The sequence below is a fragment of the Jaculus jaculus genome, chromosome 8 (assembly GCF_020740685.1).
Source record: "Jaculus jaculus isolate mJacJac1 chromosome 8, mJacJac1.mat.Y.cur, whole genome shotgun sequence".
NCBI lineage: Eukaryota > Metazoa > Chordata > Mammalia > Rodentia > Dipodidae > Jaculus > Jaculus jaculus.
The window spans coordinates 74,084,020-74,109,148 of record NC_059109.1 but is presented as its reverse complement, the minus strand read 5'-3'; the positions used below and the strand labels follow the sequence as shown (position 1 = coordinate 74,109,148).

The window sequence follows — 25,129 nt, the reverse complement described above, 5'->3', positions numbered from 1 at the left end:
GTATAAATAACTAAGACTTCTGAGGTTTGTTTGTTTTCTTTCTTTCTTCTTTTTGGTTTTTGAGGTATGGTCTCACTCTAGCTCAGGCTGACCCAGAATTCACTCCATTTTCTCAGGGTGGCCTCGAACTCACAGAGATCCTCCTACCTCTGTGTCCTGAGTGCTGGGATTAAAGGCATGCACCACCATGCCTAGCTAGACTTCTGAGATTTAAAAAAATATATTTTATTTATCTATTATTTACCTGAGGGAGACAGAGAGGAAGAGGCAGATAGAGAACGGGCATGCCAGGGCTTCTGGCCACTGCAAGTGAACTCCAGATGCATGTGCCACTTTGAGCATCTGGCTTTACTTGGGTACTAGGGAATCAAACCGTGGTCCTTAACTGCTAAGCCATTTCTTCAGCCCCAGACTTCTGAGTTTTAAAAACTTCCCCAAATAAAAGAATCAGGCATAAAAATACAAGTTTTGGGGGCTTAAAAATAGCACAACTACCAGGATAAGCCTGGGGGAGCAGTCTCTGCTCTATAGCCTGGCAGCTCACCACGGCCTAGCACCATCCTGAGAGTTGACTTGGGCACAGCCCTGAGAACTGCTCCAGTCAATGGGCCTCCATAACCACTCCCTCAGGCCACCTGAGACAAACAGAGGCGCATCTTGCCACCTTGACCCGTGTGCAGAGCAACTGAGGGGACAAGGAGTGAAGTCCTGAAGTTGAAGCACTAAGGAGAGAGGGACTCCAAGAGATGTGGTAGGCAGGGCAGGGTGGAGGAAAGGTTAATGTTCCTGGTATCAGGGTCCAATGGGGGGTGCTGAGGAGCTGACAACTGATCGATGCCCATTCACTTTAGCAGGTGACATAGTGACACATGACACACTGACCTGGGTACCTAGGCTTAAGCTCAGGCGTCAGGAAACTGCTGAAAGTTCTTTCTGCCCAGGACTCCCATTCTGCTGATTTGTGATGAAGCCCAAGAGATCCAGCCCACTGCCGTCAACCCAAGGCCCAGATACTGTAGAGTCTAACTTAGCTGTTCCTCTTAATAAGGTGGTGTTTCACGTGCAACTGTCAGGCCCCTTATGTATTTTTGGACCCTAGTCCTTAGTGACACAAGTAAAGTCACAGCAATAAGGCAGAAGAGTTTTCTGTATCTACCACTGCTTTGCTTTGTGGGTAGTGGGACAAGAGGCTTATAGGCTCTAATGGACTGGTGATGCATTTCAGGCACAAGAGGCTCATGAAGCAACAACCACACTGACATAGCAGTGTGACAGTGCTCAGTAGGGCCTGAGGCCTCCTGCTCAGGACTGTGTGTGTATGTATTGACACATGTGCAGCCACAGGTAAGGCTTAGCCAGGGCAGCCAGGCTGCCTTTGGGTCCAAAGGTTCAAAGAAGGGGTAAGTTCTATGTCTGGGTGATAAGGAGATAAGCATTTCTAATAGCAGGGAAAGAGACAGAGATGGGGAAGGAGGGAGAAGAAACAAAAAGAGACAGAGAAAGAAAGAGATTAAGGAAGTTAAAGACAGAGAGATTGAGGGACACAGAAGCACAAAGAGAGAGACAGAGAGATGGAGGGGACACCTGGACAATTGAGGCTCTTGAGCTCTGCAGGCCCTGGCTCCCAGACCCTCCATAGCACAGCCCTTATCCCTGACCTCCCAGCTTGCCAGGGCCCTGACTGCTCACCTTTTGGGCCTGTAGTCAGGGATAGTCCGGTCCAGGGAGATGCGGTCGCTGAGCTGCGCATTGTACCCAAACTCCTCGAACTTGCCCTCTGTTTCCTGGCTGTCATCCCGCAAGGTGGCAGCCACACCTCCCTGGCCCAGGCCGCCTGGCCCCTCTACCAGCCCAATGGGCTTGGCGAGGCCTGAAGGGGACAAGAAAGGGCAGGTCAATAAAGCCCAGGAGCTGATTCCAGCAGACCCATCCTTGGCCAGGGTGTCCTACAGGACTCCAATGCTGCCACCCTGGAAGAGTCTGACCACAGAGTCAGCAGACATGGGGCACTATAGTAGGGCTGAGAAAGGCTGAACAGGTGTAGCATGGGTCAGACCAGTGTGGCAACTCCACATGACACCATGGGAGTGGGCACAGGTCACCATAGACTCTACCACAGAATCCTAGTACCACAGGAAGGTCCAGCAAGACCCTCAACCTCAGCTCTTAATTAAGTGCCAATATCAGCTCATCATTGTAACAGACCACAGAAGATGCCACCAGATGGACATGAGGTGGGGCTGTGGCTATCACTATACTCTACCTCTGTACTCTATGCTGTTTCTATGGACCTGAAACTGTTCTCTAAAGTAAAGCAAATTAATATATAAGACTGGCTGATACATTCATAGCCCCATGGTGAATACTAAATAAACTCAATGAGGAGGGCCCTCAGTGGAATGGGGGCAAGAGAGAGGGGATATAAGAGAAAAACTTGAGAGGAATGGGATAAACCTGTGATTTATTTATACAATAATGTTCATAATTAATAATAAATTTATACAGCCGATGGTTCAGTACTTAATTGCTCTTCCTGCACAAAAGTGAGGGCCTAGGCTGGAGAGATGGCTTAGCAGTTAAAGTGTTTGCCTGCAAAGCCTAAGAACTCATGTTCAAATTTCCAGGTCCCACATAGCCAGATGCACAGTGACGCAAAGTGTGCAGTGTTGAATGTGCATACAAAGGGGTGCATGCATCTGGAGTTCATCCGCAGTGGCTGAAGACCTTAGCACGCCCATTCTCTCTCTCTCTCCTTCTTTCTCTCTGCCTCTCTCTCTCAAAGTGAAAAAAAAAAAAAAAAGAATGAGGGCCTGAGGAGGCCTGAGACAGGCAGAGTTTGAATCCTCAGATCTCACATAATGAGCTGGGTGTGGCTGCACATGCCTGTAACTCCCACAGGAGAGCAGAGACCCAAGAATGGCTGGAGTCTCACAAGCTTCAGAATCAATAAAAAGACTCTGGCTCAAAACAAGAATGGTCAGAAAAGTGGGCCACCTGATGTTCCATTCCAGCCACCACAGGTGAGCAACCCCTGCCCAAGTGGGCCTCTTCCCCTTCCCACTACAGGCAAGCATACGTGGGTGCTGCACCACACCACACTATGCACACACACACAGCAAAATAAACAAATGAATAAATAAAATTTAAAATTGCTAAGAACTGAAATAAATTAAACTTTTAAGCTCAAAGCCATCACTCCTATCCTGGCATGAGCAGTGTTTGTCATCCAACTGAAAGGGTACTAAGGACAGCGTCAAGCCAAGGACACAGACAACAATGGAAGTTACGGCAGAGATGAAATGCTGGGAGGAAGAAGCCTGCATAGAGGGTGCAAGCCCTGCAGGACTCTCCAGAAAACTCAAGCAGGCATCTGCTCTACCTCAGGATGATGGAGGTTGGTCATCCTAGGTGGAATGTGAGGTGTGGCACCTACAGCCTGAGGCCAGAGAAAGTTCTAGGAAGTCACTTGAGACAGGAGAATAGACATGGCTCAGAGCACCCTCCCGGAAGAACCACAGTCCAGGGCAATAGACACAGTCAGGAACGGTTCCCTCCACTCTCCAAGGTGAGGAGTCTGGCCCCTTCTTGGGGGTGGGTGTCAGATATTGGGATGTAAGCCAGAGAAAGACAAGTGCATCCTGTCTCCAGCTGCCTTCTGTTTGCCTTCATGGAGATATGTCTAGTCCTCACTCAGGTTATAGAAATGAAAGTACACAGCATATCAGATACCCAGGACCCATGCCTGCCACCACCGTCCTAGAAACCAGGCAGACGTTCTGTAGAGACACTGCCCTGGGGAGGGTGCAGATGTTTGGAGGACCCAGCTGAGCAACATGTGGAGAAGCTATGCACTCCACAAAGTCAGGAAGCCTCTTGGACCTCTATGTGTTCTGGAATATTCCATCTTATGTTTTGTTTTGCAGTGCTAGATCCAACCTAGAATCTAATGTATGCAAGGCAAGCACTCTAATACCGAGTTATAACCTCAGTGGGACTTTCCCAGTTTAAGTGTGCAAACATAGTATTGGTATTTATGTAGTACTTAAGGATATACATTAAATTTAAAATTGAAGAATTATATAACACAAGCCACTTTGCCTTCTTATTTTTATCTTAATACTGTGACATATCTATAAAATAATGCTATTTTTCTTTTGTCTTTTTGAGACAGGGTTTTGCTATGTAGCCCAGGCTGGCTTGGAAAGCACTATGTAGCCCATGGTGACCTCACATTCTCAGCAATTCTCCTGCCTCAGTCTTCTAAGTACTGTAATTATAAAGGAACACCACCAAACCCATAAGATAATGCGATTTTTAATGTATATTTTTCACTTGGAAAAATTTTCTGACAGACATCTCCCAGAGGCAGATGTGAGCAGCTTCCAGACTGGTGGAAAGACAGCAGCCTCAATGTCCTAAGGGCACTTAGCCTCAGATCCCGCTGCCTGGATGGAGCATAAACAAGAGACTATCTAGGGGGTACAGGTACCCAGCATTGGGGCTTCACTTGTAAAGTTAAACTATGCCCTTGCTGAAATATCCAGGCAGTCCAGAATGCATCACCTGAGTCCTTGCTGGCTTGAAAACCCCATTCTCCAAACAACTTATTTGCACTGGATCATGCCATTTATCTGTTTTGCAGAGAGCACATGTGTGAGATAGGCATATGGATCTGATTCTTTCTTTGTGAGCCAGAGACAAGTCCCTGGGCTCCTCAATGTGAAAAATGAGTGGAGTCCATTTCCACCTCTGCTTATGTCTCCTCCCCTGAACTGCCTTCCCTTGATTTTTCTCAGCTATGTTATATTTTTAGTGATTCTTGTAGTTGCCCTTGTGATTTTAAGAGGAATGCCACAGGCTTTATTTCTGGGAGCACTGACTTTCACCTGTGTCCGTCAACACCTTATCATGTAAGAATCAGACCTGCAGGCTTCCTGTCTACTAGTCCCACTCAGCTGTCCTTCTTCAAGGTCATCTACAACAGCCCTGGCTTGATCTACAACTACAGGTGAGCAGCCACAAGACCTGTCCACAGGCCAATTCTAAAATGCCATCCAGATTAGTATTTACCCTATGTAATTATATGAACAGTATTTGCTGTGAAGCCCATGAAGGCTCACGAAGACTAAAACTAACCAACCTTGGGCCACTTAATGAAAACTTTCAAATGCTGAGACAGTATTGGTTGCTATTGCCAACACTTTCTTAATTTTGTAGAACTGTGCATGCTGTTTGCTTAAGGTTGGGTTGTGACTTGCTGTCTTGCTCTAGTGTGAATGTGCAAAAGTGTTAACAGTATTCATGTGGCACATGACCTGTAGACATTTTCATTCTCTCATTCTCCATAGCACCTCTATGAGGCAGATGCTGTGAGCCACTCCAATCTGCAGATGAGATATCAAGCTACACACCCAAAGACACAGGGTCTGTAATCACCAAACCATACCCAGGAAGTATGGTTGAATGTTTATTCTAGGATCCCTTATAAGGTGACCATGGGATAGATGCCAGGCTTCTCCCCACAGAGTGGGAACAAGTGAGGGGAGCCTACGTGGCTCTTGACATCTCAGGGACCCTTTCCTCTCCTCCTTCATTCTTCTCAACTTGTCCAGTCACCACCCTTGGGTTCCTTCCCATATTGACTGAGTGGGCTCCACTGGTTTTGTGAATTTCACATCTTAGGTCTAAGACTTCTTTTATCACTTAAGCATATTTCCAAAGAATATTTCAGAAATATTTGTATGGAAAGCGAACTTGCTGAGTTTTAAGATTATTGAAACTGCTTTCCCCCCTCAGGAGTAGTGGATAACTTTGCTGGGAATAAAATTCCTGCTCAGCAGGCTGGAGAGATGGGTCAGAGATTAAAGGCACTTGCTTTCAAAGCCTGCCTGCTCAGGTTAAATTCTCCAGTGCCCATGTAAAGCCAGGTGCACTAAGTGGCACATGCATCTGGAGTTCCTTTGCAGTGGAAGGAGGCCCTGGAACAGCCATACTCACTGTCTGCCTCTCTCTGTCTAATAATAAATAAATAGATTTCCTGCTCAGTGTCTGCTCTTCCTCACTCCGTCCCAGGGTTGCCATGAGAGTTCTGATGTCAGGGACCCTCTTCCTTTTATGCATCATTCTCTCTCTCTCTTTTTCTCCCCCCTCCAAATCATCTGGTCAGGGCATATCGTGACTAGATCATAGTAATACTCAGCCTTCAGAAGTCTGTCCAATCCACATCACATGTCTTTCATCAGCTCTGGGAAATGTGTTCTGTTAACTGTGACCTGATTTTCTGTAACTTCCTTTAAATGAAGATTTCTCTTCATTTATTCTTCAACCTGTTAACTTTTATTCTCTGGGACTCTTAGATCATCCTCTTGATCTGTCTTGTCCACGTTGCTAATTAGCCCACCTGCAGAATCCTTTCTTCTGATAGCATTCTTAATCTTGAAGAGTATGTTCATGTTATCTGCCTGGCCCTGCCTGGCATTGATGGCATGCTGGCTTTTCACTGATCACAACTGAGCAGCTTTCTTCCAAAGATGGTCTGTCTTCTCCTCACACAGCTCCAGGACACAACTTCCCAACCCAGAGAGGCAAGTGAGGATGTAGACCCAGAGTTATGAAACAGCCCAGGCAAGGCCTTATTTAATGTGCCAGTGATTGAGGGGGGACCAGAGACACGGGCCAGAGCTACTACTTGGGGACTTCCTCTGTGGGATCCTGGTCTCATCAGGAAACAAAGCAGGGTTCTGGTGATAAAGAGGGCATTTTATATTCCATATTATAAAAGCACATTTGAACTTAATTTTGTAGGAAGGAATCTGCAAATATAACTTGGAAGCAGCTCAGCACATAAACATCGCTAATTTTTGTGTACTAAATTAATATTTAGCTTAGATGTCATCCAAATGGAGGCTCAGGAGCAAAGCAGGACTCTGGTGGCCTTGGAGTATACAAACCTCCCCTGCTACAGAGAGAGAGGGGAAATGATAACAAGAAGGCACCAATGCCATGAATTGCAGAAAGAAGACCTTGAAGCATGTGAACTGTCTCTGAGCCACCTGGCCAGAAGGATAAGACTGAATTTTAATGCTGCCTTTGTTCTGTTCCCTATAAAATTCTAATGAGAAGAGAAGAAGGAAGACAGGTCTTTGGGATGTTATTCCACTGTCTTCTCATATTACTAGCTCTCTGAATACAGTACAGCTTAAAGCTTCAACTCCTGGGTTTTACCTGTGACCACTTACACTGACAGCTGTGCTTGTCCATGCCTAGCTACCTGCCCCTCCCAGTATTTGATCCCATGAAATGCACCACTTATCTCATTCTTGAAAAAGCTCTGTCTGCTAAAGCATGTCCTGGAATCACTGGAAGGTGCTTGATCATTTTCAGGGACACAGTTGCCCTTTGCTGTTCTCAGAGCTTCTACAGAGTCCCAAATGGCAGATATCAAACAGGAATGTCACTCCTAGGGAGATTTAGGTCTGGGTTCCACACACTAACCTGTGGGCCTGTAAAACCATGAGATGCTGCAGTGCTCTGGCCAGTGGCTGTTGATGGAGACAAGGAGATGTGGGCTGTACATGGGCAGATAGATCCACCAGGCTGGCCGTGGAGCCAAGGCTGAAGTCAAAACTGCCTGCATGGGCCTTGGTTCCCCCTTGTGGTTTTCAGGAGCCAGAAAGATCTGCAGCACCTCCACTGACTGAAAAGCCCTGTTAGCTTTTGCCTTTAAGGAAGTCATGGGAGCCCCTCCCTGCTGGGCTCCTGGCCGCTCATCTTCCACTGCTCTCTCTCTTATCCCGGTGTCAGCTCATATACTATTTCACAAAGACTCCTTGTAAAGAGGCAGAATTGCTTGATCACACCAGGAAACAAGGGCAAGTGGAGAAGGACATCACGTTAGCCTGCCTGTGAGGCCTGTCTCACAGTGCGACAGTTGATGCGGCTGTCATGCTCTGAGGCTCTGCAGAACCCATGCTGTTGGTCTTGCCTATGCTGCAGGACCTTTGGATGAAACCTGTGGGATCCTTCTCCTCCTCCCCTAACTTTATCATAAGTCCAGCATTAGACACAGTGCAGTGTAGGGGAGAAGGGTGCTCCTTTCCTGCCCTGCCCTCAGGTTATACATCTCTGACAAGTAGGACGAGCCTGTACCCACAAAAAACAAAAGACAAGTCTGCACACAACTACAGGATGAACTGTATTCTCCAAACAGGTTAAAGTCCTGATGCCTGGGACCCATGAATGTGACCTGATTTAGAAACAGTCTCTACAGATATGATTGAAGTACAATGAAGTCACACTAGCATGGCTAGTGTCCCCAAAATGGGGAACTTTGGCTGCAGATCCACAGAAGGCACCTAAGGACAAGATACAGGTGAGGCCATGGGCCACAAGTCAGGGATGCCTGGAGTCTCCAGGAGCTGGAAGGGGCAGGTGGATCCTTCTCAGTGCCTCTAGTGGATGAAGTCTGCAGACTCCTTGACTTCAGATGTTGGGGTTCCAGACCTAAGAGCCACCAGTCCCTGCTCTTTTAGCTGGTCTGTGATTTTGCTGTATAGCTCCAGACCCATGGCCCACACCACTTGAACCCAACCTGGCTCTGCTGGGACCTGAAAGAGAAGATGCTGATGTGTGCATTGTCCTTTGGGGTGACTATATGTGGGTCCTTTCTGGGGGACTTGGCTAGCTGTAGTCATCTGCCTAAGCAGAGGGTGAAGACTTGGGTTCCAAAGACGCTGCAGCCACTGGAGAAATGAGAACAGGTTGCTTCCCTGGCTTCCAGTCCTGGTCCCTCCTCCCAAAGAATGATGCTGCAGCCTGTGTCTCATAACTGGTGCCATGTGATGGTGAAAACAATGGGAAATCTACATCTATTAGCTTAGCTTTAAAAACATCTGCCCACAATTTTTTTAGAAAGCAAACAAAAGCCAACATGGCACTGTTTATTCTACAGACAAGGTGGCTAACTGGCTTAAGAGCTAGCTCTCCACATCTGTATATTTTAACCCTTTAGTCTTGAGTCATCTTCTAGGCAGGAGTTCTTGGTGCCCTGCTGAACAGGTGAGGCCAGAACATTGTGAGCCTAAACTGATGCCACATACAAAAGTCTGGGAATTCTGGAGGACAGGAGGCCATCCCCATCATCTTATCCCAACAGGCTAACACCACCTGAACAGATGCTTCTTCACCCCCACCAGGACAGGGAGAAGGAGGGGCATCCTTGAGCATGGGGGCAGCTTCCGGATAAACCCTCTAAACAAAAATAGGAGACCTGTAAAGAAGTCTGGAAGCATTAGGTGGCCTCTGGATGTTGCTTACAAATCTACCAACCCCACTTCTGAACCCCCTGTTCACTGACTGAGCCATCTTCCCAGCCCTCTCCATGCGTTTTTTACTGAATGGACATAGGAGTAAATGGTATAGCTTCACATTGACTTCTGAAGTTTTGGATGTCAAGTCAATATTTAAGAGGAATCTTCAGTGATAGGAGAATGGGTGGATCCATGAGAACAGAATATGGACTTGAAAATGTGCACTTGTGTTTCCTGCAATGAGCTGATGCCATCTTTCTTTTTGTAAAAATAACATGGAATACTAAATGTGGATACTGGTTTTCTCTCTGCTGATGTGGGTCACTCTGGTGTGTGTGTGTGTGTGTGTGTGTGTGTGTGTGTGTGTGTGTGCCTTCAGGTCTTCTAGCAGTAAGTGTTTACAACTTTCTCAGAAGAAAGAAACGGACTTTCTAATTACAGAATCAAAGTATGTCTTGCTAGCAGCAAAATAAAGTGAATCTAAACTTCCTGGATAGGGACTTGGCACCATTCTATATGTGCCTTTGACCCAGTGGCTTAGTTTCTGACAACCTTACAAAGGTAAATCAATTAATTGATGGATTAGTTGGTTGATCAGTGTATAAGCAATCTGTTTACAATCTCTCTCTCTCTCTCTCTCTCTCTCTCTCTCTCTCTCTCTCTCTCTCTGTGTGTGTGTGTGTGTGTGTGTGTGTGTGTGTGTGTGGCGGGGTGTGGAGGACAGAGGGTAAACTCAGGTGTTGTTCCTTAGAGGCCATCTACTTTTTTTTGAGACAAGGTCTCTCATTGGCTTGTCCTAAGATCAAATGGCTTGATGCAGTCCTGGCTGGAAGGTTGAAACTGTCTCCGGCATGCTGGGAGGGGCAGAGGTGTGCTGAGGCCACCCAGGATAGTACATGAACACAGAAGCTCCATCTGGTAAAACGAAGCATCTGAGGGAAACATGGCACAAATATGCAGAGGCCAGAATGGAACAGTTGGGCATTCTCTCTCTTTTGAGTTGTTTCCTCATTGAATCTGGAGCTGGCTGATCAGAGAGTCTCCATCCCACCTCAGGATTGGGGTCACATGCTTGTTTGGCCAGGCTTGTCATCTTATGTGGGTGCTGAGACCTGAACTCATGTCCTCATGCTTGCACAAAAAGTACTCTTCCCCCCTCAGCCATCTCTCTAGCCCCTACTGGTGAGTCATTTGTTGCCATCATTTTTTTTTTTTTTGGTTTTTCTTTTTTTTTTAAATTTTTATTAGCATTTTCCATGGTTATAAAAAAATCCCATGTTAATTCCCTCCATTTTTTTTAATTGCTAGAAGTGTCTCTGTTGTCAGGCCTTCAACTGTGGACACATGAAGTGATGTCTCTTCCTTTGGTTCAGTTGCCATGGTTCCCTCTGTCTCTGAGTTTTCACAGTGGTCCTCCAGAACCCTTCATGGGTGAACATGAAAGTGTCCCTCACAAAGTGCCCCATCCAGAAGTTGTTCACCTCAGCTTGTGGTTGGGAGCTAAGTAGGACTGGTACTTATGGTCACCATGTATGTCATGTCTTCTTTGCCCTTCTGCCATATTGAGTGGGCTCTTCCTGTCTTCCACGGTAATAGTTTACACAATATATATTCCACTACTGCTTTTGTCTTGTTTTGTTTTGGCACAGAGTCTCACATAGTCCAGACTGACCTTGAACTTGCTCTATAGCCAAAGACAACCTTGAACAGCTGATCCTCCTGCCTCTACCTCCCAAGTGATGAATGACAGGCATGCACCACTCACTGAATCCATTCCTGGTTTTTAGTTATTGCTCCTAAGTTTTTTTTAAAAATAATTTATTTTATTTTAGAGAGAGAGAGAGTTGGTGCACCAGGGCCTCAGCCACTGTAATCAAACTCCAGATGCTGGCGCCATCTAGCCGGCATGTGTGACCCTGCACTTCCTCACCTTTGTGGGTCTGGAGAGTTGAACACGGGTACTTAGGCTTCTCAGGCAAAGGCCTTGGCCTCTAAGACATCTCTAAAGCCCTGCTACTAAGTTTTTAGCAGATGCACCTGCCTGGCGAAGCCCAAGATCAGTAGATATTTTCCTTTCCCCTCCAAATAACTGTAGAGTAAAAGATTCAGAACACCTATGCCAGTGATGCTGATGGTTTTTTGCTGTATCTTGTTTCAGTTCTGCTTCTCTGTGTCTCCAGAATGGCCCTCATCATAAGTACTGCTTTAGCATCCACAGTCTATGGCCATTTTGCACAGGCTTCCTGGGCCTGGCCTCTGATTCCAGCACTTTTTCTTCCTAAGGTGTAGCCTATAGCCTGGGAATCCAATAGCAATACCTATGTGGGGACTCCACCTCACCTCCTCTTCTCCCTCTTCTGTTCCTTCCACTTTGAACTACCGTATTTTTCTGCCCTCTTAGGTTATGGTTTACTAGCTTAGAATTTAAGCTTGATTATCATCATGTCTTTGTGTCATGACTGAAATCAAGTGTAGAAACAAGAATTACTGGATGTTCCCTTATCAATCCAAGGGTGTCTATCAGACACATTTGGACCCTTGTTATCACAAAGCCTCCATTGAAACCACTCCACAATCCCCACAAGACTTCAGGACTTTTCTTCCCATAGCTGTCATTCTATAGTTTCACTAGGATATATCTAGTATATTGATTTAATCTGCCCTACTCTGGGCTTGTTCATTTTCAATTTGAGGTGTGCCATCTTCCAGAAACTCAGAATTTTCTTGAATCTGTCTCCTTAATTCTCACACAGCTGCCTTTAATCCTGTTCTCTGTGTGCCTCACCTTGTGCACAATCATCTTCTCTGCATAATTGTTCAGACCATTTCCTCAGGACTATCTTCTAGGTTAGAGATCCTCTCTTTGGGTATGCCTGATTTCCTGTGTAATCACCCATTGAGTTTTTAGTTTTAATGGCAATATGTTTCACTGCTGGAAGGTGTGTGTGTGTGTGTGTGTGTGTGTGTGTGTGTGTGTGCGCGTGTGTGTGCGTTTGTGTTTTAAGACAAGGTTTTATAGTCCAGACTGGACTTGAGCTCACTAGGTAGCCCAGGTTGACCTTGAACTCAGTCAGCTTCCCTCACCCTCCCAAGAGCTAGGATTATACTTGTCAGCCTCCCCAGGTTACTATATATTTCTAATCTATGCTCTCTTTTTTCATAATATCTTATTATTTCTTGTGGTTTCTATTAATTTTCTCTTTTGTATATTTCATAACAACTGGCCACCTCTCAGAATGCCCATTATTCTGTCCTGTGGGTGTGTTCTTCTGTCACATCTGTTGGCTTCTGTCAGTGATACTCTTTACTGCCTATTTTGTCATTTTCATTGTGAAATCATACACCGAGGAGACCATTTGATCTGGGAGGATCACATATGGCCTGTGATGCAGAGGGAAGCATCCAGAACACTTCTGAACATGCTCTGAGGCAATGGGGGCAAGATTGGCCTTTCCTTCCTCCTGAATAACTAGTAAGCTAAGGTATATGCAAATCAAGACCCCCATGGCTTCCACAGAAGGCTAGTTTCCCTGGGTAACTTTGTTCTGTTCCTTGGAAGTCACCCTACAACTAAGGTGGCAGCTCATTTCAGGCCTTGCTGGAGCCTCGTTGAGCCTGGGCCCCAGATGGCTGGGCTCTTTCTTTCAAAACAATTGAATATGAACCAATTTCCTTGTTGAGGCTCAGGAGAAATCGGGGTCTTTGGCTCAAATGGTGGCATGATGTAGGTTTTCAAAGTAAGTTCTGGGGACACTTGCTATAGAATGGCAATGGTGGTGAGACAAGGCTGACCTGGGCAGCAACCTGGTGGGGGATGTCTGAGGTTCACAAGTCCAGAGGGAGTGAACATTGGGGGCTGAGTGGAGACTACTTGGATTTCAGGTGTGGCTTTAAGATATCCCCATTAAGGCCAGGTGTGGTGACACACACCTTTAATCCCAGCATTCAAAAGGCACAGATGAGGGAATCACCATGATTTTGAGTCCACCAAGATTACCTAGTGAATTCCAGGCCAGTCTGGGATAGAGTGAGGCCCTACCTTGAAATCTGGAAGTAAGATCTTCAAACCATGATCCTTCTGCCTCAGCCTCTTGAATGCTGGTATTACTTGGATTCAGCCTTTTGAATGCCTCCACCAAACCCAGTTGGATGACAGAACATATATGTGTGTAGTGTGCATGCATGTGTCCTTGTGTTTTTGTATATGTGTGGATGAGCATTGCATAAGGAGGCCAGAGGTTGAGGTTGGGTTGCTTCCTCCATTGGTCTCCACTTTATTTACTGAAATAAAACCTTTCATTTGAATCCAGACCTCACTGATTCAGCTAGTCGAGCTAGCCAGCTAGCCCAAGGGATCCCTTGTCTCTGCCACACCAGCATTAGGAGTACAGATGGGCTACCACATTTGCCCAACATTTATGTGGGTTCTGGGAGTCCAAACCCTGGTTCTCATGCTTGTATGGTAAGTGCTTTATTGACTGAACCATCTTCTCAGCCCCAGATGCCGGAATTTTTAAATAGTCTCAGGTGATTCTGATGTGTAGAGGAGTTGCTCGGGTTCTTGGGTTCTGGCAGATAAAATGATCTCTCAGGTGTTCTCCTAGAAGGTGGGCAGGAGCCAGACAGCCAAAGCAGGAGGAGGGCACACAGATCAGCCTGACAGAGACCTGAGGGTGGGTGACTCCTATGGGATATGGATGTCTGAATGTTTAGTTGTGAATGAGCTGGCTCCAACTGTAGGAAGCAAGGGTCAAGGATAAAGCAGAGAGTGGCTGAAGGAACCACATACCCTCCATGTCCCCACTGAAGTTGGGAACATAGGACAGGGGACTTCCAAACCTTTCCATGTTGATGCTCTGGCTCAGAGCCCAGAGTCCAGTTGTGTGGTTCAGAGGCAGCAGGCTGACTTGCCACAGACATGTGTCAGTCATCGGAAGAGACCCCCTCACCCATGTGCAAGGCTGACTAAGACAGCACTGACTCTGTCTTTAGGAATAGTAATTTGAAGTTCCCTTTCCCTAAACATGAGGTAATGCTTTTCTAATTAGGAGAGATTGCTGGAGAAAGGAATCACGGTGTCAGAGGGTGGGTGTGAGATTCTGTTTATACTAGGCTGAATCAGTTTGGAGGCAAAATGCCAGGCAAGGGTGATTCAGGAGCCAAGGTGTGATTTGGATCTATGTCCCACACACTTTTAACTGCTATGCTCTGAGGAGAATGACAGCGGAAGTTCCAGCATAAATATGCCACTCAGCATCATATTGGGACTACAGGCAGTGGCAGGGACAGGGCCTGACAGGTTACTCAGAGCCACTCCAGTCTAAATGATTATTGCCAGCCAGGATTAGACCAATGGAGCCAGGTCTGCTAAGATTTCAAGAGAAACAGGAAAATATAGATGCCTATCTCAACATAGCAGTCACTAATTGATAGTTTGGAAGAAGTGGTTAACAGATGAACATGTGCTGGATCTGTGTGCTAGGATGGTGTGGCTGGCTCAACAGAGGGCACTGGGAACCTGTGTATAGCTGGACATGGCCAGAGGGACTTTGTGCATGCAATTCAAAACAGGAGACTGAGGCCAGAGACCTGGCTCATCCAGCGGGTCCCAAAGTACAGCCAAAGGTACTGCTATAAGAGAAGTGGAGTGAGATATGACCCAGTGGAAAATCTGCATGGGAACAAGGCAGGCACTGCGGTGATGCAGCCACAGGCTGGGGATGCACGGCGCCCCTCATACTGTGCAGGGCAGGAAGTAACCACCCCACAGCATTTTCAGGCAAAACAGCACTGCAACACCTTGGGTTTTTTAGTTCAGTGAAACCCATTTGGGGCTTCTGAACTCCAGAGCCATATGATGGTACCTTTGTGGTCATTTATTTCTGTGGGCCCAGGAGCTGCTGGGACAAGCAGATGTGCAGTTGTTTTTAACTTCAAACACTGTATGCTGAGAACTTCAATCCCTCCTGCAGGTCCCCAGAACCCTGAGGCACCTGAATGGTCAGAGTGTGGAAGAGCAGATAGCTTTTTTTTTTTTAAATATGTTTTTATTTATTTATTTGAAAGAGGGAAAGAGGCAGAGTGAGTGAGAGAGACATAGAGAGAGAATGGGCACACCAGGGCTTCCAGCCACTGCAATCAAACTCCAGATGCATGAGCCACCTTGTACATCTGGCTTATGTGCGTACTGGGGAATCAAGCTGAGGTTCTTTGGCTTTGCAGGCAAGCACCTCAACTGCTAATCCATCTCTGCAGCCCCAGATAGCTTTTTATAGACCTTGGATGGCAGAGACAGTAGCCATGGACTGCATGGTGGCTGGCAGGATGACATCATCTGTTCCCTGTTCCCATCAGGTGAAACCCAGTATAGTGTGGCTCTAGTGCTGTGGCCTGAGGGTAGGAGGACCTTGGAGGCAATATCTTCAGCAATGGATTATGGAGGAAGAACAGCAATGACAGAGGAAACTGGGAGGGCTACACCCTTTGGAGGGGCAAGCAAGGATGGAAGGCAGTAGCTTTAGGCCTGTACACAGGGCTGCAAATGTGTGCTGGCCTCAACAATTACTTAGAAATATGACTTTTCTGCCCCTTTCAAGGCCCTGTAGATTACAGGTGAAAATACAGATATCCTGCCTCTTTAGGGAATGGGGCGATCTTACAGTGTGGATCTGCTTCCCATGAGACAAAAACAACATGGAAAGCATGAGCAATGCCCATACGCCGTGGTGAGCAGCTCTTGACAGCAACCCCAGAAGCTGAATTGTAACTTAGATTGTGGAGGTTGGGGCAGGTAGATGGCCCCCAAAGGCTGTGAATGTGACTTTTTGGCAGTGTATTTGCAGGTGTAACTGTACGGGAGTATGGAGATCAGAGTCCTGGGGTAGGGGAGCACTAAGTCCAACAACAAGTGTCCCTGTAAAAAGGAGAGAGCTCATAAAGGCACAGACAGAGACCATGCATGGGTAGAGATGGTGTGATATGACCACAATCTCAGGTGCCCCTGAAGGGCTGCAGCCACTGGGAGGAGTCTGGGGAAAAGCAGATGCCTGCCCATTCCTCAATCTTGAACAGGTGGCCTGCAGCATGAGAATAAATTTCTGCTACTAAAGTCCCCATTTGTCATGTGACATAGCAGCCTGAATAAACTGGAACAAGAGGGAAGAAGAAACTAGAGGGGGAGTCACATGTAGAAGACAGTGATGATGCCTTGAAGCCTTTGCTTCCTGCTTTCTTTACCAGCAGAGCCAGTTTGTTTTGGGCAAAATTGCTCAGCTGGGCTGCTCACCTCCATGAGCCAAGAGAAAGCCTGACCACAGACTGCCTGTAAAATTTACATGGAACTTCTGGGTGACATTCAAAGAAACATACCTAAAGAGAACAACTGCCACTGGATCATGTAGCCTTTACCTATTGTTCTGGTTCCCTTCTCATTGCTAGGACAAAATACCTGGCCAGAAGCAGCTGGTCAGAGGAAGGGAATAATTTTGGCTTACAGTTTTGAGGGGATGTCAAAATGTTAATGTTAGGGGAAAGGATGGTATGAGCAGAGGCTGGACATCACCTTGACCACAACAGATGTAAACAGCAGCAGGACAGTAAGCTGAGTAACACTGGCAAGCTAGAGCTGATAAACCTCCAGGTCCACCCCCAGCAGCACACCTCCTCCAACAAGGCTCCACGTCCCTTTTCTACCAGCTGGGAACCAAGTAATCAAAGCACAGAATTTACGGGGGACACCTAACACAAGCTACCACACCTATCCACAGCCCTGTACCTCTTTTCCTTCCTGGAATTAAGACTCAGTGCTTGAAGCCAGAGTAGCCATGATGTGAACATGAGGTGGATTGCCATGAAGTAAGCATTCAAAGGGGGTTGGACTCTGTAGGATGTCCACCAGCTCTCTGGAGTCCATGTTCTACAGGAAGACAGACCACAGTGCAGGAAAGAGACAAAGAACTCAAGTCTTGCAGAGCCTCTGATTGTTGGTGACTCTAAATTCTCTTATGGAGATGCAAGTGAATAGGTTCACGGAAGACAGAGCTGTGCACAGGACAAGCTTGGCTGCCAACTCAGCAACGGTCCTTCCCAAGAGGGACTGGGCTGGTGACTTCCAGCCGGGAAGAACCCCTCAGGAGCAGAGATAGCTGCCAGCTCCTTCCAAGCACCCCCAAACCTCCCCACCCCCAGCAAAGTCAGTGCATACTTGGCCAGCCTAGTTCTTTCACACAGAGTACCTGGGCTTGTAGGCGGCTGTGATTTTCAACTTGGAAGGAAGTGTGGGTCTCGAGCTCCCTGCTTCCCTTTGAGTCACTGGTTTCCATCTGTCACAACAGCTTCAGCCAATGTTCTGAGAGAAGACAACACCCAAATGCACAGACTGCTAGCCATGAGCTGACTAGAGAGCAAGAGACTGAGGGACGAGCCTCTGGAAAAGAACTTCTCAAAGTAAGGGTGATGAATATGACCACCAGGCCCCAAGCACAGCCTCCTTGACTTGGAGTCTCCGCTAGCCATGATTCAACTGTTGAAACACATTCCCCTGGGGACCCATGGTAGCTCTGAGAGCACTGAGAAGGGATTCAGTGTCAGCTGAGGTCCCATAGTAGCAGCACATCAGACCAACCTGTGTCCACTGAGAATATAAATAAGCAACATCAGCTTCTAAGAAACAACAATATCTGATAAGGTAGCAAGAAGTTATGGACCAAAGAAAAGAGCAAAAGGAATGTGGAGTGAGAAGAAAGCTTGTATTTGCTCACTTCCCTTAAGGGGGGATTCAGAATTCTGTAAGCATGGTATTTCAAGGGAGAAGTCAGAGTCACTTTGATTCCTCCTAAACTAGGTGAGAAGGAATCCTCAGGATCCTACTACATGAGACATATTTTGGTCTTGAGTGATCTTCAGCCTTGAACTTGGCCTGAAGGCCTGACCAGAAAAGCCCCCAGGAGTCCCAAGAAACAAAGGTAACATTCTCAAGAGAACTCCTCTCTGTCTTGGGCCTCAAAACGTGCCGCAGTCATCAAAGCAAGGCAGGCAAGCAGTAGGGAAGAGTGAAAGAGGCAGACTTCAGACTATGAGGCCACTGCAGACAAAGCTCTTGTTCTGTCCAAAGACACCAAGTTGCCACCCTGTCTTTATCCAGTAAGCAAAGGCTGCCAAAAAGAAGTAACCACTGCTTCCCACCATGACTCTGTGTACAGCATCCTTTGTGGGCCCGAAACCTTGGCTGCCAACCTCATGGAATGTGTGGTTGGACAGAGATGGCTGAGGATAAGTGGGTATTTCTCTAGCCCTCTTTCTCCTCTCTCTTGTGCCCAATAAAAATACAGGCTGATTTAATGTGCTTGGCTATTAATTTTTGATGATCACAAAGTAGAGATAAAATTGAGAGCCCCTGGTTTGCCTCTGCAGACAATGTCTCTCTCACTCCCAACTTCAATTGTATCCACTCTTTCCAAATATGACAGCTCATTTCATTACAGTCAGGCCTTTTAAGATTCCCTGGGGACCCAAACTAGTAACAGGTTGTCAATAGCAAAGAAAGACTCCTGAGACAATGAGGTCATGAACATTTTGTAGGATAGAGCAGTACCTGTGAAATTCTCCCTCAGAGACTGTTTGATAAATCTTCCTACAGAATTCCCACATTCAGCTGATATAACAGGTGATGGGGGACTAGGAGTCCCTGGCACACAGGGTTTCCTGGATCCTCCCTACAATATAAACACATGAATATGACAACTATTCCATACAGCAACCTGTGCCTGCCATGCAAGGTTGAACCTAATGATTCCTGAGAGCAAGAACAGGGGCTGTTTAGGGCATTTGTAACCTTAGTAGTGACCTCTGAGAGAAGCCCTGGAGTAGCCAGAGTGATGAGCCCTTGTCCTAGCCTCTGATGCTGCTCTGGTACCATCAGAGACCCTGGCCTGTCCTGGGAGATAGTCTGGACCCAGCCCAGCCATGGTGGTCATAGACAAGGAGACCCTAGGAACCTAGAGTCTAGGAATAGGGTGGAGATTGGCTCTCATTGGTGGACATAGGACATGGCCCCTGAGCTTCTTGCTGACCTGCAGTGGCAGGAAGGTGGTGGCTGCCTCACTCACCACTGGCAGCCAGGGTGGAGCTCAGCAAGTGCTTAGAGAGTAGCATGAATGAATGGATAGATGGTAGATGGATGGCTGAATGAACATAGGGATGAATGGGTGGTAGAGTAGGTAAATGACTAGATAGATGAATGGACAGATGAATGAATGAAAGTTCCTAGTTGGAGGGATTCAGACCCAGCTGCCCCAGTGCTACATCTAGGTGACAGTGCTCCATGCATGGCACCTCATACCATGTGTCCCTCCCTCAAGGAGCAGGGCCATAGACAGAAACAAAGGGGTATTCCCTGGCAGTGGTGGACCTCCTATTGAACCTACTGAACTTCAGAAGGGCAGAGTCAAATGTTCCATTTTCCTTTCCTGGTCCAGCTCCTGTCACTACCCCCACTATCCACTCCAAATAAAGCTAGAAAAAGTCTGATCTAACCTGGTGACCCAGCAGGTCAAGGCCTGGACAGTGGGGCCAAGCCACCTGCAGTAACATGCCACCACCATCCATGTCCTAACTTTAGACAACATCTCAATTTGAGTTTCTCAGGTCCCCATCTTATAATTTTTGGTGACAGAACCACCTCCCTAGCTGTTGTAGGATGGACAGGGCCCAACACGTCCTGCACAGCCATGGCCAGATGAAGCTGTCAGCTCTACATCTGCACTATGTTAGGCAGTCTTCTCCACATGGGTGCGCTGAGACCACCTGCTTCTCCATCCCTTTCTTGCTCCAGCCACTCCATTTGCTACCTTTCCCCCATCCATCCACCTACCCACCCATATGCTGATAATCCATCTACTTACCACTTCCCCATGTTTCCATCCATTTCTCCATCCACCCACAGCACTCAGTTGTCAACCAAGACTCAATTCTGTGCTCCCTACCCCTTACAAAGTGCTTAAGCACTCAGAATATTAGCATGCATTCACACAGTTTTCTTAGATAATGTGGCAGTCACTCCTTGCATAGTCCAGGCACTATCTGTGAACTTACTTGAAGATAAAAATCAGGGCTTGAACATTCCTGTGACCTACTAAAATGAATGCCCCCTTCTCCCTGAGAGGCGATCAGGTGCTGCCTGAAATGACATCATTTGCTCCCTGCCTGGTCTCGCCTGTGATCCCAGAAGCACTCAGGAGGTGGAGGCAGGAGGATCGGGAAAGAGTTCAAGGCCAGCCTGGACTACATGAGACCCTGTATCAAAGAAAACATAAAAAAATCAAAGAAAAAAGCATTTGCTGAAAAAAAAAAATCAGGGCTTGGTGAATTTCAGATTGGTGCTATGCACAGACTGACTGGCTGAACTGTTAAAATAAAAATAGTCACTTCTTGCTGTAAGATATGGAAGACATGATATCCAGCCCTAACTTGACTAGGTCATGTCACCTTAGTCAGGCTCATTAAGGAGTGAGGGTTGTGTCTGGGCTCAAATCCCACCTCCACCATGCCTGTCTGTGCAGTCTCATGGGCCCCAGTCTTCCTGGGAAGAATGGGATACAGAGCTGATATCGCCATAGGTGTCTTTGTGGACCAAATGTGCCCACACACCACATGTGCTTAAGCGGTGTGCTTGTGCTCCTAAAGGCCTCTGTACCTGCATGTGCAGGCCCCATGCTGAGGGGCAGGGGACATGAAGCATGGGGAGTGAGGCTGGTTTCACTTTGAGGACTTTCTACAGAAGGGATAATGTTCAACATCAGAGAGGCTGGGGACAATGTCCTAGGGAAGTCTAGTAAGCCTTCTGTGTTGGCCACCTTACCTTGAAATCTGTGGGGTCTTGGTTCCATTTGTCTCATCTTCTACATCCCCTCAGAAAATACCTGGGCAGGGACAAAGCCCAGATACACAAGCTAGGTAAGGATGCTAATGGTCCAGTATGCTCAGCAGCCCCCAGGACCTTAGTCCTGAAAAGGAGGCACTACACCCCCAAAACACTGACTTCACTTCTCCACCTTACAGACTGGGAATCTCATTCAAATCAGACCCAGTGTCCCCCCACCCCACCCCCATGCATAACACACATTTTGGAATGCCCCAGTTCTGAAAGGAAACAGATAACATATAACCGAATACATGTTTTAAAAAGTGGCTAGTAACACAAAGGTACTAAAAAAAGGAAAAGAAAGAAAAGGAAAGAAAGTAATTTGCAGTTCTCCATCTCATTTCATGAGCTGTTTCTTGCCTCCCTAGAAAAATGAAAAATCACAGGTGAAAGCCCCAGAGCCTTCCAAATAGGGAGCTGTCCACGGTTCTGGCCAGCTCTGCCCTCTCTGCGCCTCTCACCCACACAAGGACACAATCAATTCTCTATTCTCCTGCCATCTTACCAAACTTCCTGAATCTCCCAAGCAGTCCCAGCCAGCGTCCAAGCACACTGCCTTTTCCTATCTTAAAGACACACCTCCCACCCCCAGGCTACCAAGTTCTCTCCCCTTCTGTACTGAACTGGCTCTCACTAGGGGCATTTGTCTCTCAGGAGACACTAGACAACAAGGGTTAAAAGGTGCTTACTTGCAAAGCCTGCCAACCCAAGTCTGATTCCTCAGCATCTATGTAAAAGCCAGAGGCAAAGTGGCACATGTGTCTGTGATTCCAATACACCTATGACAATGGAAGGCAGAGCCAGGAGAATCCAAAGCTTATAGGCCAGCTAGACCGGCACTTGTTTTTAGCAGCAAGAGACCCTGTCTCAAAGAAAGTGGAAAAAATGCAGATACATGACCACATATGTACATGTGTGTGCATGAATGCATGCGCATGCACACGCACACATACACACACATGTAAATAAATGTTTTTTTTAAAGTATTTATTTATTTATTTATTTGAGAGCGACAGACACAGAGAGAAAGACAGATAGAGGGAGAGAGAGAGAATGGGTGCGCCAGGGCTTCCAGCCTCTGCAAACGAACTCCAGACGCGTGCACCCCCTTGTGCATCTGGCTAACGTGGGACCTGGGGAACCGAGCATCAAACCAGGGTCCTTAGGCTTCACAGGCAAGCGCTCAACCACTAAGCCATCTCTCCAGCCCAATAAATGTTTTTTTTAAAAGAAAAACACAGAAGAGAAGCCAGGTGTGGTGGTGCATGCCTTTAATCCCAACACTCCGAAGGCAGAGGTAGGAGGACCATTCTGAGTTTGAGGCCACCCTGAGACTATATAGTGACTTCCTAAGTCAGCCTGGATTAGGGTGAAACCCAACCTCTAGAAACAAAACAAAATAAAACAACAACAAAGTAACACAGAAGAGGGCAAGGAAGATAGCTCCATTGGGAAAGCACCTGCCTCACAGCATTAGGACTTGAGTTTGATCCCCCGAACCCACATAAAAGTGCTGCATGTAGTGGTACAGTAATACCAGTGCAAGGGGGTCCACTGATCAGCCTTTCTAGCCTAATTGGTGAGCTACAGGCCAACGAAAGACTCAATCTCAAACAGAAAAGCAGGTGGCATTCCTAAGGAATAACATCCGAGACTGTCCTCTGGCCTCCACACACACATGCATCCACCTTCATTAAAACAAAAAACACACAAGGAGCTGGGAAAATGGCTTAGTGGCGAAAGGTACTTGCTTTCAAAGCCTGCTGATCCAGGTTCTGTTTCCAAGACACACATGTCAGCTAGATGCAAAAGGTGGCACAAGCATCTGATGTACACTTGCAGAAGGTCCTTCTGAACCTACACACACAAACACACACACACACACACATGCAAATAAATAAGCAGATAAAAAATTTAAATCACATAAAATCTAGGGATGGTGCCTCACAGTTGTAATTTCAGAATTGGGAAGTTGAGACAGGAGGATTACCATAATCAGAAGTCAGTCTATGTGGAATATATAGTGAGCTCTAGGCTAGCCTGAGCTACAGAGTGAGACTCTGTCTCAAAATAACAAGATAGATAGAGCAGGTACACTCTTCTGCCTGTGTCTGAGGCCCCACAGTGAGAATAGATTGGTGCTGGCCTCTAGCACTGCGTGGGTGTAGCCTTCATTCTGTGCTTTCTGAGAAGTCTGAGCTTCTGGACAAAGTGCAGTCAGGTCTGATAAGTCTCGGGCCTAAACCCTCCTGGGTTCTGAGTGTAGATCTAATATCCCTATAACCTTCAGCCCTGTCTGTGACTCCTCTGGCTAGCCACTTCTCCAAACCTCCCAGACACCACTACCCTTGGCTTCTTCAGGATCATGAGGGAGCCGGGCAGGCCTGGAAACTACCATCAGCGAGGTCCTACCAATGAAGTGGATGACAGCAGGTGCAAAGGCCCCATGTGGTCCAGACAACTAGCGGTGGACACTCTCTTGTTGTGACTCAGGTCTCTGAGGCTATTGCGGACCACTTACGGCTCCCATGCTTCTGATGGCATTTGTTGCACCTGTTTAGAGATGAGGTAAGCAACAAAGCATCTAAGTCCTTTCCCTGGGGCCAGAAACAGTGAGGAAACTCTCCACTCTCACTCCTTCAGTCCCCACAATATTCTCACACATGACCTTGCAGGTGAGAAAACTGAGGTCCAGAGGGGTGGGTGACACCCATAGGGAAGGGTAGAACTGGATAAGAACACAGTCAGTCATTGGCTGTGTTCTTATGAAGGCAAGAGAGCTCAGTAGGGTGGGAATGTCCCAGGGATATAGCTGGAGTCACAGCTGTGAGAAAGGCATTACTAGATCCTGGAAGATGGTGGGAGCCAGGATATTGTTCAACATTCTACAATCAACACATGGGTCACACAGGGCCCAGAGGACAGAGCAACCAGACCCTGTTGTCATAGTGCTGTGTTGAAAAGCCCTTATCGGGGCTAGAGAGATGGCTCAACAGTTAAGGTGCTTGCCTGCAAAGCTTAAGGACCTGAGTTCGATTTCCCAGTAACCATGTAAAGCCAGATGCACAAGGTGGCACATGATTCTAGAAGTCATTTGTTATAGATAGAGGCCCCTGATGTGCCCATCCCTTCCCCATCTGATTCTCACACTCTCTTAAATAAAAAATAAATAAATATTTGAAAATAAAAGAAAATCCCTGATCAAATTCCTATCAGACTACAGAGGGAGAAAGCCCATCTTTCAGGCCACTTGGGAATCTTGGCCTTTACCTCTGTAAATCAGCAGAAATGTCATTGGCCAGGCTGAGCAGAAGATCCAAGAGAAATCATGAATGTAGTCTAAAACCAGTCAGCTAGGTGGAATGCACTGTGCTAACTGGAATCCACACATCCCTGGGATTTGGGGCCCTTCCACTATCACTTTTTTCCCTAGGAATCTCCCAGAAACCCCCAGAATCCAAAGAAGGTTACCTATGTGACAAGGCTGAGGAGACCAAGATGCCCTAACATCATCTCACACCATACTTCTCTTTTCCCCTCAAGCCACCATGAGGCCTTTGCACTTGCTAACACCCATTCTGCTTGCTCCCTAGGTTGCCCAAGGTCACACCATCCCATCACTCAAATTTCAGCTCAAACATCACCAGGGACACCTTTGGCTGCTCCCCTGTATAAGAATCCCTCCCCACACACACTGTACAGTAGCACCCCTAGAGGCCCAGAAGTCTGGTATCCAGGTATGTGCCTGCAGAGGCTTGGGGGAGAGTGCCCCACCTCTTCCAACTCCTGGTAGCTCCAGACATCCACTGGTGTAGCCATACTGCTCTCATCTCTGCCCCTGGCCTCATAAGCCACCTCTATGTCTATCTTTGTTCTTCTTAGAAGGACAGCAATGGGATTT

At 47.1% G+C, this 25,129-nt stretch overlaps 1 protein-coding gene across 3 annotated transcripts in view; it reads right to left on the bottom strand.

Moving 5' to 3' along the window:
- Positions 1 to 25,129, bottom strand: part of Galnt9 (polypeptide N-acetylgalactosaminyltransferase 9) — a 77,062-nt gene that overhangs the window by 45,937 nt on the left and 5,996 nt on the right. For 2 of the 3 annotated variants that reach the window (XM_004668873.2, XM_045156908.1), the window contains exon 2: positions 1,690 to 1,870. In XM_004668873.2, the coding sequence (XP_004668930.1) occupies positions 1,690 to 1,870 (181 nt within the window). Of the gene's footprint in view, positions 1 to 1,689; positions 1,871 to 18,900; positions 18,996 to 25,129 lie in introns of those variants that run through there. The other variant, XM_045156910.1, reaches the window with a different exon arrangement.